At 44.3% G+C, this 15,969-nt stretch overlaps 1 protein-coding gene across 3 annotated transcripts in view; it reads left to right on the top strand.

Annotated features, from left to right (window-relative positions):
* Positions 1–15,953, top strand: part of GLT8D2 (glycosyltransferase 8 domain containing 2) — a 37,739-nt gene extending 21,786 nt beyond the window's left edge. For all 3 annotated transcript variants that reach the window (XM_079142885.1, XM_079142886.1, XM_079142884.1), the window contains 8 exons: positions 669–761; positions 5,542–5,713; positions 8,501–8,618; positions 10,105–10,189; positions 10,977–11,089; positions 13,134–13,300; positions 13,834–13,946; positions 15,496–15,953. In XM_079142885.1, the coding sequence (XP_078999011.1) occupies positions 669–761; positions 5,542–5,713; positions 8,501–8,618; positions 10,105–10,189; positions 10,977–11,089; positions 13,134–13,300; positions 13,834–13,946; positions 15,496–15,665 (1,031 nt within the window). In that variant the 3' untranslated portion in view covers positions 15,666–15,953. The remainder of the gene's footprint in view (positions 1–668; positions 762–5,541; positions 5,714–8,500; positions 8,619–10,104; positions 10,190–10,976; positions 11,090–13,133; positions 13,301–13,833; positions 13,947–15,495) is intronic.
* Positions 15,954–15,969: the final 16 nt, after the last annotated feature.

The raw sequence follows: 15,969 nt of genomic DNA, 5'->3' as shown, positions 1-15,969 counted from the left end.
TAGTGAGGCCCTGTCTCAAAATAAAAAATAAAAAGGGCAGAGGATGTAATTCAGTGGTAAAGTGCCCCTGGCTTCAATCCCCAGTACCAAAAAACAAAGCAAAACAAACCCCACTGTCCTATTCTGCTCCACTTCTCAGTAGACCCCGAGAGCAGGCATGGCAAATAGTGGTGTGACATCAGTCCTGGAGACAGAACTGAGATACGTATTGAGGTCCCCTAACCTTTTACCCAGGGTAAGAATTTTCTGCACATCCTTGACCAGTAGTTGAATTAATTGAAAAGCTACTGTGTTATAACAGCTAAAAACATGTATTCATATTCAGTCCTAGCACATAATAAGCATTATATAAATGTTGGCTACTATTTGAAACAAAATATTCACGCACAGAAAGTGGCTTCAGAGCCAGCATCCTGTAATGATTAAGTTTGCAACCTCTGCCAAAATACTGTCTGGGCTTGGCGCTGGGTCTTCCTTACACAGCTTCTGTGTGTCCCCGACAACCGTGTACTGGGTCAGCTCTTGACTCCGTGCTAGTTGTTGTAAGAAAGGTCCCAGGCCCCCTCAGTCTGTCCTGGAAGTCATCTGCTCACACTGCCATTCTGAGCTTCTCCTTCTGATTTCAGCTTCATAGGTTGGACTCTGATGTGGTTCCATTTTCATTTCAGTTAATCAAGTGTTGCTCTTCCTCCTGATTGTGACTCTATGTGGAATTCTGTACAAGAAAGTTCATAAGGGGACCATGGTCAAGGCTGAAACAGGTAAGCAGGCATGCAGTCCACCCAGACGGGACACCTAGAGATGCGGTTTGAATGTGTTCCTTTAGGTCCTTTCAGTAACTGGGTTCAGGGACAAGGGACAACTTGGCCAGCTCCCAAGAACTTGAGTGTGGAATATCCACTGGAGGGCTTGTTAAAACACACCACTGGGCCCCTCAGAGAGGCTCAGAATGGTGGCTGGAAGGGGCCTGAGAATTTGCATGTCGGATTGGCTCCGAGTTGCTGCTGCTGCTGCTCTGGATTCTTGGACCGCACTCTGAGTGGACTGTTCTGCATCCCAAACCTTTGGTCTCTCAATATTTTGCCTGTGCAATTGCCGTTTCTCCCCTTTCCCTGCTGGTCCATTTCCATTAGTGCCCAAACAGCCTCCTAAATCTCAGGTCCTGGTCCAGTTGCACCAAGAGCCCCTGCTCTGGGGTGAACTGCATGAAATGGTACTTTATATATATATATAATATACATATTAATATTATATAAATATATAATATATATACTTTTTTTTACAATATCTATTTTTTAGTTGTCAATGGATCTTTTGTTTAATTTTATTTATTTATATGTGGGGTTGAGGATCAAACTCAGGGCCTCACACGTGCCAGGCAAGTGCTCTACCACTAAGCCACAATTCCAGCCCCATGAAGCACCAAACACAAAACCACTGCCAAATAGCACTGTTTGTGTGTTTACTGTATTTCAAATTAATTTACATTTTATATCAGGCAAACAAACAAACTCATTTATGGAAAATACAAGAGAAAAAAAATTACCTGCAACTCTATCAAAGATAAATGTAGTTAGAGTTCCAGTGTGTGATATCCATTCATGCCACATTTTATTCATTTTTTTTTAAGCCAGACACTTAGGGACCAGAGACACACCAGTGAACCAAACAGTGTTTCTGCTCCCAAAGAGTGGCCATCTCTTTCTGGTTGTTTTTAAATTAAAAATTTCTTTTAGCTAGGCACTGTGGCACACACCTGTAATCCTAGTGACTTGGGAGTCCGACGAAGCAAGAGGATCGAGAGTTCAAAGCCAGCGTCAGCAAAAGCAAGACCCTAAGCAATTCAGTGAGACCCTGTCTTTAAATAACATACAAAAGAAGGTTGGGGATGTGGCTCAGTGGTAGAGTGCCCCTGAGTTCAATTCCCCCCCAAAATTACTTTAAAATAATTAAAATATGCAAAATCTGATTCAAGTGAGCATTAAGAGCATCCAGAAAGAGAATGGCTTCCCCACAAAGATGTCTATGTGGCTGTACACGGGACATTTTTCATAGGGGTCCCAATTGGAAATGGTCCACAAGTATCTCCAGTGGAGAGGGAATGAAGGACCTGTGGTCTCCGCACAGCGTGGAGCATTTTCAATGATAAAAGGAACAAAATACTGATACAAGCTACAGTGTGGATGAACCTCAAACACACCGTGCTAAGTGAAAGACGACCGACCCGGAAGCATGCATGACTCCCCTTAGATGAGATTTCTAGAAAAGGCGCATCTACAGAGACAGAAAGCAGCTGGGTGTGGCCTCGAGTGGGTGGTGGTAACAGTGGGTGGCACACAGGCTCAGGAGGACATCTCGTGGGGCTGGAGGTCCCACAACCTGATTGTGGTGAGAGTTGCACAGTTTCATGATTTTGCTAAAAATCATTGAACTGCACCCTATTTACAATGGGTAAATTTTAAGATCTCTGTATTGATTTGCTCCGGCTGCAAGAACAAAATGCCACAGGGGAAATGGTTAGAAGAATAGACATTTATGTCCTCACCATTCTGGAGGCTGGGAATCCAAGATCAAGGTGCCAGCAGGTGGGTTTCTCCTGAGACCTCTCTCCTAGGCTTTCAGGTGGGCACCTTCTCACCAGGTCTTCACATCACCTTTCCTCTGTGCAGCATCTCTGGTGTCTCGTCCTCTTCTTATTAGGGTGCCAGTCCTTTTGGCTTAGTGCCACATGCCAACGGCCTCATTTTTACCTAATTTCCTCTTTAAAGGTCCTATTTCCAAATACAGTCACAACTCAGGTTATTGCGGGGGAGGTCAGTAATTTAACATAAGAACTTTGTGGGCACATGACTAGCCCAGCACAGTGTCCACGGTATACCTCCAAAAACCATTTTGGAATAGAGAGAAAGGAAGTTGTGCAAGGTCAGATGTCCTCTGAACTTCTGGTTCTTTCTTCCTCATACTTCACTCCCTGCCACAACCAGCATGTTCACTCAGCCCGTCCTTTGGGTAAGTCTTGGAACAGCTGTTACAACAACAATACAGAAATGCGTGTCCTGACTGATTAATCAGTTGCATATAATAAACAAAGCGTTTGGATCACAAGAGTGGAGCTAATATCACATTTTATTCCGTTCAGTGTTAAAAAAAAAAACAATCTGTCGTTAAAATACTACTCAAAAGAATGTAGTGTTGATGTAGAAAGATCTCCATAGTATGTTACAAGGGAAAAGCCATTTGCAGAGGGTATAAAAGGTACGATTCCATTGTGGTTTTAAATTAATATACCTCTGTATGAATTCTTGAGAATTTACACAAAGGAGTGCTTGGGGCACGCACAACACTGGTGGCGGAGATCTATCTCTCTGATGGGAGTGGAGAGACCTGCAAAACAGTTGCAATATACCAGATCCTCTTCCGTGTAGACTGGAAGTTTTTAAAGAAGGGCAATTTTTGTAATTTAAAGAATGTTAATTCAAAGTCAGTGTTATAAGTTAACATATGGAGACCCTGTGACGTCATGTTCTGAAAGAAAGCAAGGTCCAATGTTCCGTGTCCTGTCCCCGTGATTTCCTTGTGATTTAGCACACCTATCATAGGAGCTTCACTCCCATCTCATTTGGGCCAGGCAAGTTGATCTCTTTGGAGAAAACGATACTTTCTGATTGTGAGTTTTGGCCCTGGGACAGCTGACATGTTGCTTCTAGAAGTAGGCTTGGTTTGCTAAGAGAGGTTTGTGGGAATGGACTAATTTCCCGTCCCATCCTGTCATGGTTATGTTTTCTAGTTTCTTTTGGCACCAAATGGCTTCACAGTGCCAACTCTGAAGGGGTTATCTCAGGCACCAGTAGTTGAGACAAGGGATCCAAACAGTGTAGCAGGCAATTCCCAGAGAAGCCACCAAGATAGACATGGCACTGATGAACTTACAGTAGATAAGCCTCCCCCACACATCTCCAGCGTGCCTTCATCTTTTGTTCTGAAGTAGAAACTTCTTGGCAGACAGCAGGTTTGGGGGCTTCAATGAGCTCCAGCTCCTTTGGCAGCATGATGCCCCTCTCCTGGCTGCCCTCTCCTCTTCCTCCTGCTTCCTACTGCCTGCTGCCTGCTGAAGGTCTCTGCCTGAGCCTGGTAAACAGGCTCTGCCCCTGCTTTTCAAACCTCCCCTCTCTCTGCCCCAGGAATAGCCTGCAAACCATTCCTCAAGAGCCCTGTTCCCGAGGGCCAGTTCATCAATTCAGTTAATTTCAAGAAAACTTCCTTAAGCATTTCCAAGGTTCCAGATTTGGTGGGGATAATAGGATGAGCTTACAGTCTAGTGGAGGAAACAGACACAAAGCCTCTTCAAGTGCAATGTGGTAAGTGCTGAAATAGAGATGCTTAGTAAACTCATCCATCTGTCTATCCATCCCAAGTTTATTGAGAATCTACCATGTGCCAGTCATTGAGGTAGATCCAGAGGATACAGAGATAAACAAGACAAGATCTCACTGCATCCTGCACAGGAAATGAACAGTTCACTGAACACAGGCTGTGAGTTGGATTGAGAAAATTAAAAGTTATAAGAAATAAAGACAAAGGACACAAAAATAGGTAAAATGTCAAGCCTGATGGGTTGGTTAGCCAGATATGTCTGACCTCTAACAAAGAGCAAGACTCCTCGTGCTTTATTTTATAGGCAAAAGCCACCAAAGGGATTTATTGTGAGAAAAACTTTTTCAAGGTAAACAAAAGTGAGATGGACCAGGAGCAGGCTAAGTGGGGTTTATCTACTGGTGGGATATCTTCTAGCTCCAGGCCGCTGGCACCTCAAGGCTATTGAGCCCCTGTATGTCTTCCATTCCAGGCAGCAAGCGTTTGAATCCAAAGCTATTGAACCTACAAATTCCATGCCAGGCATGGAATCTGCCCCATTAACAGTGGTCCCTACAAATGGCCATTTCTCTCAGCACCATCACTCGGAAAGATTCCCAGAAGCAGTGCCTCATGATCCAAGGCTATGGGGTTCAAAGCAGTAATTTGTTCGCTGCTCCCAACAAAACACCTCCTCTGCCCTCAGAGAGCTCCTCTGTAACAGAAGAGAAAGGAAGATGAGCCGTCTAGTGATAGGTCCAATTATAAGCAAGGGTGTGGCGTGGACTAGCCAAGGGTATACTGCTGCTGGTACGGAGCTGCTGCATGCTCTCCAGAGGATCTGATGTCTATACTGCATCTGAAATGAATGTGCAGGAGTAGCCATGCAGGAAAGAACGGGGAAAGCATTCTAGACAGGAAAGGCAGACCTGGGAGGTAGACACGGATACCCATTATCAGAACTTGATCACATTGAGCTGCAAGGGAGTCTGGGAAAACACTCTCAGTGGTTGGTTTTGCAGCCGCTGAAACCAAAACCTCTTTTCTAAGTGAAGGAGAGACTGGATCTTGGAGAACAACGCGCAGTCTCTCCCATGCTGTGCTGTCCTCCCCAGGAGGGTGGAAGACGAGTTAATGCTGTACCGTGAAATTCCTTCACGCTCCAAGGGCGGGTTTCGGTGTTTCCAGATGATGACTCCGAGACTCCCGAGGACCTGGAAGAGGAGATCCCCGTGGTGATCTGTGCAGCAGCGGGGAGGATGGGCGCGGCCATGGCTGCCATCAACAGCATCTACAGCAACACCGACGCCAACATCGTGTTCTATGTGGTGGGACTCCGCAACACTCTGACTCGAATTCGGTGATTTGCGCACCTGTGTCTTTGGAGGGCTCTATTTTCTTTTACTCTTTCTTTTCTCTCCTTAAATGGATTTCATTTCCTTTTTGAACTGACAACTGTCACCAGAATTGATGCGGGGATGTCCCAAGGTTTAGCTAGTGAGGTGACAGGCGTGTGGTCTGGGTGAGGAAAGGTCAGCAAAGCCCCTTGGATCTGGGAGGAGACACATTCAGCACCAGTAGACTGTCTGGGGAACTAAAGAACCCAGCTCTTAGGTCGCTTAGGTGAAAATCTTTCTTTCACATGGTTTCTCTTTCCTCTGATTTCTTTCTTTTTATTTTTTAATTTTGGTACTGGGGATTTAGCCTAGAGGTGCTTAACCACTGAGCCACATCCTCAGTCCTTTTTAATTTTGAGACCGGGATCTTGCTTAGAGTCTGGTTAAGTTGACGAGGCTGGCTTTGAACTTGCCATCCTCCTGCCTCAGCCTCCTGAGCCTCTGGGATTACAGGTGTGTGTGCTTTCTTAACCTGAGAGACATTAACATAACTGTTTCAATATGGTTCTGAGTCATCACTAATTATATGTGTGTGTGTGTGTATATATATGTGTGTGTAGGAGTGTTTATATATACGTATATGTGTGTGTGTATATGTGTGTTGGGTGTGTGTGTGTGTATTTTTTGGTGCTGAGGATTGAACCTTCATACATACTAAACATCCCTTTACCACTTAGTCACATCTCCAGCCCTATAATATAATTTTTGAACTACAAACTTATATACTTTTTATAATTTTATATATTATAATTTTGAACTGATTTTTTTCCTATAATTTACCACACTAAAACTAAATAGACGTTAGAAATGGTGGAACCCACCTTAACTCTGCTGCTTGGACAGTTGTCCAGTGGCGTCTCACTGTGGTTTAATGTGAGGTCCCCTTGGTTCTTACATGGTTAAGCACTTTTCTCATACATTTCTCGGTCATTTGGAAGTTTGTTCCAAATGTCTGGCCTATTTTTCTGTTGTGTTGTCCATCTTTTTCTTATGGGCGTGACTGATTTTTAGGGTTCAAATTTTACAAATCTAAATTTTGTTTCAGTTTAATTCTTTGGTCAATTTTTATTTTAAAAAATATTTATTTTTCTATTTGTTTATTTTTATGGTCCTGGGGAATTGAACTGAGGGGCACACTACCCACCACTGAGCTACCTCCTCAGCACTGTTTTTATTTTGACACAGGGTCTCACTAAATTACTGAGGGTCTTACTTAATTGCTGAGGCTGGCCTCAAACTTGGGATCCTCCTGCCTCAGCCTCCTGAGTAACCAGAATTATAGGTGTATACCACCTCGCCTGGCTCCTGTCAACTTTTAACCAAGAACAAATGCTGTCCTGTGTGACTTTCATTCTGAAAATTTTCTATGGAGATTATTTCTACCAAGAATCTCACTACGAATTAAATAAAAAAGAGAAGTTCTATAAGACTGAGAAAATGTAAGGGATCAAGTGGGGAGAGGAGGAGGAGAAGAATGGGGGCAGACGGAGAAGATTAAGTCGTTGATGAAGGTAAATTCATATCATCCTTGGAATCAAACTGTGGAATACGAACAAGTGGTCAGGTGTGGTGGTGCACACCTGTAATACCAGCGACTCGGGGGGCTGAGGCAGAGGATCTCAAGTTGAAAGTCAGCCTCAGCCACTTAAGGAGACCATGAGCAACTCAGTGAGACCTTGTCTCTAAATAAAATAAAATAAAGGACCAGGGGACTGGGGTTGTGGCTCAGAGGTAGAGTGCTTGCCTAGCATGTGTGAGGTCCTGGGTTCAATCCTCAGCACCACATAAAAAAATAATATAAAGGTATTGTGTCCACCTACAACTAGAAACAAAATATTAAAAAAAAAAAAGGACTGGGGTTGTGGCTCAGTGGTTAAGTGCCCCTGGTTCCATCCCTGGTACCAAAATAAATAAATAAATAAAAATGTCTGAGGCAAGCCAGATGCAATAATGTATGCTTATAATCCCACAGGTTTGAGACCAGTCTCTGCCATTCAGTGAGACCCTGTCATGAAATAAAAAGGGCTGGGATGTAGCTCAGTGGCAAAGTCCAATCCCCAGTTTTGCAAAACAAAAATAAAAATATACTTGGTCAAGCTGGGCATAGTGGTGTACACCTGTGCACCTGTGGTCCAAGCTGCTCAGGAGGCTGAGGCAGGAGGATCACTTGAGCCCAGGAGTTCAAGACCAACCTGGGGGCTGGGGATATTGCTCAGTTGGTAGGGTGCTTGCCTTGCAAGCACAAGGCCTGGGGGTTTGATCCTCAGCACTGCAAAAAAAAAAAAAAAAAAAAAAAAAAAAAAAAAAGACCAGCCTGGGCAACACAGCTAGACCCTGCGTCAAAAAAAAAAAACGAGACTTTAGTCAAAGCTGAAGGTTCAGACTGTCCTACTTCAAAACGCTTTGGGTGAAGCTTGTTCTGGCAACTGCAGATGCCACTTCATGAGGAAGAATGAATATTTTTATTCTTTCAGTTTCCTGGGGAGATTATTTGGATCAGGGGAGATATTGCTTATCACTCTTTTGCTTCATTTCCTTTGCAGAAAGTTATGTAATTGAAAGGGGGGGAATAGAAAAGGAAAGATGTGAAGCCAGACCAGATGGGGAAAACCCAGAAAGCTTTCTAGACTAAACTTTATTCAGTTTACACACGTTTCAAACTTTCTTAGGAGGCAACAGATTCTCCTGAGAAAAGGCAAACTGAGAAAAGCTTTCAAGTGTGTACTAGAAGGTTTCTGTTGTTTCTTTAGAAAATGGATCGAACATTCTAAACTGAGAGAAATAAACTTCAAAATCGTGGAATTCAACCCTATGGTCCTCAAGGGGAAGATCAGACCAGACTCATCGAGGCCTGAATTGCTCCAGCCTGTGAGTAGGAATCGTGCACATGCTGGGGACAGTCCTTTGTGAGACCCTTGTTTAATTTGGAGTTCTAGCCACCGGGATGCACGTGGGATATTTTCAGGGCTTCATGGTGTTAGATCTCTACTAAATGATACTATTTATAATTCATAAACCACCTGCTCCAGGAAGGATTTGAGATGGGCTGCATAAACCTAATGAAGCTATTAAAGAGAAATGAGGCATAAAAAAATGTCAGCTGCATTTTTGTATGTGAATATGTCTGTGGGGGTCAGAGCTGGAGTGGGACCAGGCAGTCAGGCCAGGAAAACTTCTCCCCAGCCATAGGCTGTGCATGAACTGTGCTTCTGCATTACATTTAGATCCGAGTATCCCACAGCTAAGGATCGACTATTTCCAGGAGACACCAGCATTTTCCATGTCACCAGAAATTAAGTACTTTACTTCAAGAGTGCCAGCAGGGCTGGGGAGATAGCTCAGCTGGTAGATGCTTGCCTCACAAGCACAAGGCCCTGAGTTCGATCCCCAGTACTGCAAAAAAAAAAAAAAAAAAGGCCCTCTCCTGCATGACGTGCAGTGTTTTGGTGGCAGTTGTGCAGAAAACTGCAACCCCCTTCTACCTGGGACTGTCACTTAACTTCATCCTTGCAAGTACACTAAGTTCTACTACTAGGTTCTATGTCCACGATAGGATCTGTTTCCAGCTCTGCATATTTACTGTTGGAGTGTGAGCTAAGTTGGGATGATTAATGGTGCTGTTAATAATGAGATTTTAAAACTCCCACCAACCCAGGATTCTCTACCATTTTTTTTTTTTTTTCTGGATCCAAAGGATAACAGGAGTGCACACCTGTAATCCCACCGGCTCAGGAGGCTAAGGCAGGAGGATCTTGAATTCAAAGCCAGCCTCAGCAATGGCGAGGCACTGAGCAACTCAGTGAGAACCTGTCTCTAAATAAAAATACAAAACAGGGTTGGGAATGTGGCTCAGTGGTCGAGAGCCCCTGAGTTCAATCCCCAGCATTCCCTCTCAAAAAAAAGGCTAGGGTTGGGGATGTAGCTCAGTTGGTAGAGTGCTTGCCTCGCATGCACAAGGCCCTGGGTTCAATCCCCAATACCACAAAAACAAACAAATAAATAAAATAGAAATTTTTAAAAAGGCTAAAGAGTGAGGTCGCTGATGGTTTGTGCCCTGAAAGGTCAGCTTGGTATCTTTAGTGACTTCCATTATAGCAGTTCACAAAGACGCCAGTGACAACCACCTTGGTGACAGGGGGCTTGGATCCAGGAGAGTCTGAACTGCCAGTTCTGGATTCCACCCTAGAGCCTGGACAAATCAGAGACTAGGACGATTCAGTGAGGCATTTTTTTCTTTTTTCTGCTCCAGATGTGGAGCTGAGCCAAAGCCATGGTCAAAGTCAACTCTCCAGTACTCCCAGATGAGACTGAGCCGAGTGCCTCTTCCTCACTAGTGTTTCTCTTGTTTCAACAGCTGAACTTTGTTCGATTTTATCTCCCTCTGCTTATCCACCAACATGAGAAGGTCATCTACCTGGACGATGATGTGATTGTACAAGGTATGCTCACCGGTTGCCCAGAACACCTGAGGAGGAGCAGCCGATAAGTAGAACCACCCTCTCTTCCTTCGTGTAGCTAGTTGCCCTCTGATTTTGCATTCGCATTAAAGTGGTGGGCCCGGCAGTGTTGGCAACTTGCCACTCCCATGATCAGCCTGTGATACACACCTTGCTGGCCTTTCCTTTCTCTGCTTCCCTAAAATTCACAGAAATAGAGTCTCACTGATGACATTCTTGGGAAGTAGCTAAGTGGGGGGTTTGAATATTGTGCTTTGTCCCTTTCACATATAAACAGGATAAGTGTGTGTGTGTGTGTGTGTGTGTGTGTGTGTGTGTGTGTGATACACACACATATTTTTTTGTACTGGGGATTGAACCCAGGGGATTGAACCACTGAGCCGCATCCCCAGCCCTTTTATTTTGAGATGAGGTCTGGCTAAGTTGCTTAGGGCCTTGCTAAGTTCCTGAGGCTGGCTTTGAAGTTGTGATCCTTTTGCCTCAGCCTCCCTAGACACTGGGATTACAGGCATGCGCCATCACGCCTGGTAGGATAAGCACTGGTGTGGTGACTTAGAACAACAGAAAGAGATTTGACCAATGCCAATCCAAACTTACCAAGTGCCTTTCTAGATTAGCATGAGTTACTCTATCAAGCAAATAGCCAAGCCACTTGAAATCTGGGAGCCTATACTCTTCCCCCACAGCAAATTCAGGAATTGTTGAAGTTCCCTCTGCAGCCCTTAGACACATGCTGTATTATTTTAATCACTGGCATTTGCACACTCAGGCGATATCCAGGAACTATACGATACCACTTTGGCCCGGGGCCACGCGGCAGCTTTCTCTGATGACTGCGACCTGCCTGCTGCTCAGGACATAAACAGACTTGTGGGGCTGCAGGTGAGCACCCTGTCTTGGAAGTCCTTCCTCCTCCCCTACAACTGGACTCTTCAGCCTGAAAGACCCGATGGCCAGCTGGGACCCCTGGAGGCAGAACGCGTCCCGTGGATCTGCGTCCCAGGTCCATTTCTCTCCAACTCCGGGACCAGTTCTTTGAGCCCTGCTGAGTCCCACTTTCCTGCAGGGCACTGACACTATTGTGTTGTGTTTCTGTGAGTTGTGATGAAATAACATGACGTCCAAGTGTCCAGCACGTGGTAAGGGCCCCAGCAAGGACAGCCGTCAAGTTGCTCGTCACCGCGCTCCGCTCTGCGCGAGAGGGTGTTTCCCCTCTGCAACTTTGGTTCTGATTTCAGAGTTCTGCCTTTTGCTTTGTCTTTCTTTCTTCCAGTAAAGGAAAATATTGAGTTTGTTCAAGGGGAATGGCCTCCTTGCCCTGGTGGAAATGAGGAACCCTGAACGTGTATATAACGCTAAAGCAACAATGAAAACGTTTTGAAATACGAGGTGTTAAGAGTGGAATGTTGTTTTTCAAAAGTGTTGTTTTAGCAAATAATTTCATATGTGACATTGAAGCATCTGCGGGCAGAGGCTCGGGCCAGACCCTGACTTTGTCAGAACCTGGATGCTCTCACTTAGCAGCTTGTGGTTCCGGGCAACATACTTGGCCCAGGGTTCCTCCCCATTCGTCAAACAGAGTTAACAGTGGTACTTCCTGTGTAGAGCTGTCGTGAGAGAAAAACGAGTGAACACCTGTGAAACTCTTCCATGCAGTTGAGGCAATGTGTGCAAAGTGCTCAGAGCAGAGCCTGGCACGTGGGAAGTGCTCCGGTGTCGCCACAACGCCAGCACCTCCAGGTAGATGGCAGCCTGTGGGTGAATCGGTCCGTCTCCTACTCCACTCATTCAACATTTAATTGGGTGCTTGTGAACCGTACTGACACTGTTTTAGCTCCTGATGACACAATGTACAAAACTAGGCTGCCTGTCTTTTTGTAGCTTTCCTTCCCCTGGGAGGAGACAGACGGCAAGTGAAATGTTTCGCAGATTATCAGGGTAGAGTTTTCTTAAACTGTGTGATCAGGGAAGGCTTCACTGAGATGGTGTTTGACTCTACACCTGACTTGAGGGAAGCACCTATGTGGTTACTTAGGGGAAAAATCTTCCAGGAACAGCACATGCAAATGTCCTGAGGCAGTGGTGTATATGGTGTATTAAAGGTGGTCCATGTGGCAAAGGCTCAGGAGGGAAAGTAACAAGTTGGAGAGGTAACAGGGGCCACGTGGTATAGGATGTGGCAGGCCATCTTAGGAACTCTTTTTTTTTTCCGCTGTGGTACTGAGAATCGAACCCAGGACCTCACAGATGCTGGGCAAGTGCTCTGCTACTGAACTACACCCTCCCCTGTGCCTGCTCCCCCAGCTCTGGCTCTTACTGACAGGAAGCCACTAGAGGGGCTTTGAGATGAGTGACAGAGTGCGGTTCATAGGGTGAAAGTAGGGGAACTTGCAGAAATTCAGTGAATGGTAATCATGACCTGCAACCAGAAGGCGGCAGCAGGGACATGAGACGTGGGCAGCTTCTGGATACATTTTGAAGAATTTGCTGATGGATCTGGATGAGAAGAGGAGTTAGGGGTGACCCAAGTAGATCTGTGTCATTGCTCAAGTAACTGCAAGGGTAGAGGAGCCCCTGAGCAGCAAGTTTGGGATAGGATTGGGATCCCTTACTAAACATCCAAAAGGTGAACTTGAGTTGACTGATAAAGGAGTTGCAAGGGCAGAGGTAAGTCAGGGCTGTCGGGCAGGTGGTATTCAGAGCCATGAGACTGCACGAGGCTCGTCTATGGAGTCAGAGGGAAAGGGACAGGTGCTGGGGCTGTGGTAAGGGCAGTCGGCATTCAGAGGCTGGAAAATGAGGGGAAACCAGCAAAGGAAAGTCAGAAGTGGTCAGTGACCCTGGACGACACTGGGAGCTACTGCGCAAAGGTTTCGTTTTCTAGAAGATTCCTTGGTCAAAAGCATGCATGTCCTGTTCCTTGTAGAACACATACATGGGCTATCTGGACTACCGGAAGAAGACCATCAAAGACCTCGGCATCAGCCCCAGCACCTGCTCTTTCAATCCAGGTGTGATTGTTGCCAACATGACAGAATGGAAGCACCAGCGAATCACCAAGCAGCTGGAGAAGTGGATGCAAAAAAATGTGGAGTATGTGTGACCCTCCCCATGCCCAGGGAAAATGACTCAGTTCACTTTCTACGCATGCTCAGGGGTTAGAATTACTTCATGAGCATCTTAAGGCAGATTTCTTACAGAGGTACTAACAAAGGAAAGGGCAGAGATGAAATTCTTGCTCAAATGATATAAATCACAATAATCTGATCCTGTGGAACAAGGAGTTCCTTGTATATTTTCCTAATAATTTGTTTAGTAACATGATTTGAATCTTGTCCACTGACAAACCTTATTTGGTAGTTTCTCCTTCTTACATGAATGTTTTTAAGGATTATTTTATAAAGCTAGCATTGCTTTTATGATTTGTAATTTTTCATTATTGAAGTTTCAAAAAAAATTTTAGATGTAAATGGACAGAATGCCTTTTATATATTTTTAAAATTTATTTTTATGTGGTGCTGAGGATCAAACCCAGTGCCTCACATGTTAGGTACCTACAACCCCAGCCCACATTATTGAAGTTTTAAAACAGGAGCCAAATGTTTCTTTTGTATCCCATTTTTCAGGGAAAACCTCTACAGCAGCTCCCTGGGAGGAGGGGTGGCTACCTCACCAATGCTGATTGTGTTTCATGGGAAATACTCCACAATCAACCCTTTGTGGCACATAAGACACCTGGGTGAGTATTTTAGAAAAACAATGCAAAGCCAGGTGTGGTAGTGTACACCTGTAATCCTAGCTACTTTGGAGGCTGAGGCAGGAGGATTGCCAGCCTCAGCAACTTAGTAAGACCCTGTCTCAAAATAAAAAGACCCTGTAGCTCAGTGTAGAGTGCTCACTGGGCATGCAGCAGGCCTGGTTCAATCTCCAGTGCCATGGGCTGGGGATATAGCTCAGTAGGTAGAGTGCTTGCCTTGCAAGCACAAGGCCCTGGGTTCAAACCCCAGCTCTGCCAAAAGTCTCCTCTTAATGATCCTGTGCAGGCTGCATATACATCATTATCAAAATCCTCCCTGACTTTCCCAAGCATATGCAGATACATGAGAGCAATGGAGGGGCGTTAGGGGCACTAGCAGTGCATCTGATGTCATTTAAAATAATCTTGGGTTCATAGGTCAAAAATGCACACTTCCATGTGCAGAGGAATTCCATCAAAATAGATCTATCAGCTATGCAGAGCTTAGATGTGTAAGTAAGGTTAGAGCATCGTATGATCTCTCAATAGAGACTATGAATTACATTTTACAAAAGACTAACATTGATAAGTAGGAAGAGACTTAATCTTCCCAAGTAAAAGAAGTCTCTCTTCTTGGTAAGGTTTTAGAATCAGGCATGGTTGGCAAAATCATCTGAAAAATGATCTGGTTTTAGAGTGCGGTGGGTGCAGAAAGCAATGTTAACAGTGATGGGCAGTAAGTTTGTATCTAAACAGGCAGTCTTGTAAAATTTATAAAACTTACTGGAGGTCTTCGATTTAATGCTTGGCACCACAAATTGTTGTTAACAATTTGCAAAACACATTTAGCTGAAAACACTTTAGTCACCCAAACTGCATGCCCCTCGGTCCTTCAGTCATGGAACTGAGATGTTTTACTCAGTAAAGACTTCACCTATATGTGCCTCTTCCCAGATGAGCAGCTCCTTCGTGTGGACTCCAGGAGCTGGTTAATTATTCCAGCTATGCCCTGACAGGTTGAAATAACTAGCTCTTCCTACGGTTGCCTTCATACCTAAATTTACAAATACAAGCCAGGGTCATATCAGAATAGTATAATCCTGGCTACTCTCTCTACTCAATGGATATTCAGTTATTTTATTAAAAAAAAAAAATCAAAATTCTTTTCCTGGGAAAGACACTAACACCACAGAGGACCTTTTTGTTTTGTTTTGGTACTGGAGGTTGAACCTGGGGTGCTTTACCACCGAGCTACATCTCCAGCCCTTTTTATTTTGAGCTGGCCTTGAACTTGGAATCCTCCTGCCTCAGCCTCCCAAACTGTTGGGATTACAGGTGTGTACCACTGCAGCTAGTCCCACATAGGATATTTTAAAACATTATATTGACACGATCTTAATGTGATTCTAGAAGTATTCTAAAAATATTCTGAGCACTGCAATATTAATTTTTTTCATTGCATAATCCTTTTTTATCATGAACTTTATTCAATTTTTAATATAAACGTATTATTCTCTAACGAGTCTATTATTTTCCTCTAAACACAATGAAGGCTGGAATCCAGATGCCAGATATTCAGAGCATTTTCTGCAGGAAGCTAAATTACTCCACTGGAATGGAAGACATAAACCCTGGGACTTCCCCAGTGTTCACAATGACTTATGGGAAAGCTGGTTTGTTCCTGACCCTGCAGGGATATTTAAACTCAATCACAATAGCTGATGTAACCTAATAGTCAAAATATTCGCTGTGTAACAATGTGGACATTCCTTTGTAGCCTACTCTACCTGTTCTTTAAGAATAGTGTTTTGATATGTATGATCCACAGCGTAAGAAACAAAACTACTGTGTGCAAATTGTACCTTGGACCACAGAGGCACTGACTGTCTGCTCTAAGTGGGAAATTATGGAAGGCCAGAATATGCTGAAAAGAAACCCATGTAAATGTTAGCAATATGTTTAACACTAAATGACAATTATATTGACAAATTAAAATAATTTCTAAATATATTTTTCACATGCAAGT

The sequence above is a fragment of the Sciurus vulgaris genome (assembly GCF_902686455.1).
Source record: "Sciurus vulgaris genome assembly, chromosome: 5".
In the NCBI taxonomy this organism is placed as follows: Eukaryota; Metazoa; Chordata; class Mammalia; order Rodentia; family Sciuridae; genus Sciurus; species Sciurus vulgaris.
This window is presented reverse-complemented; position numbering and strand designations above follow the sequence as displayed.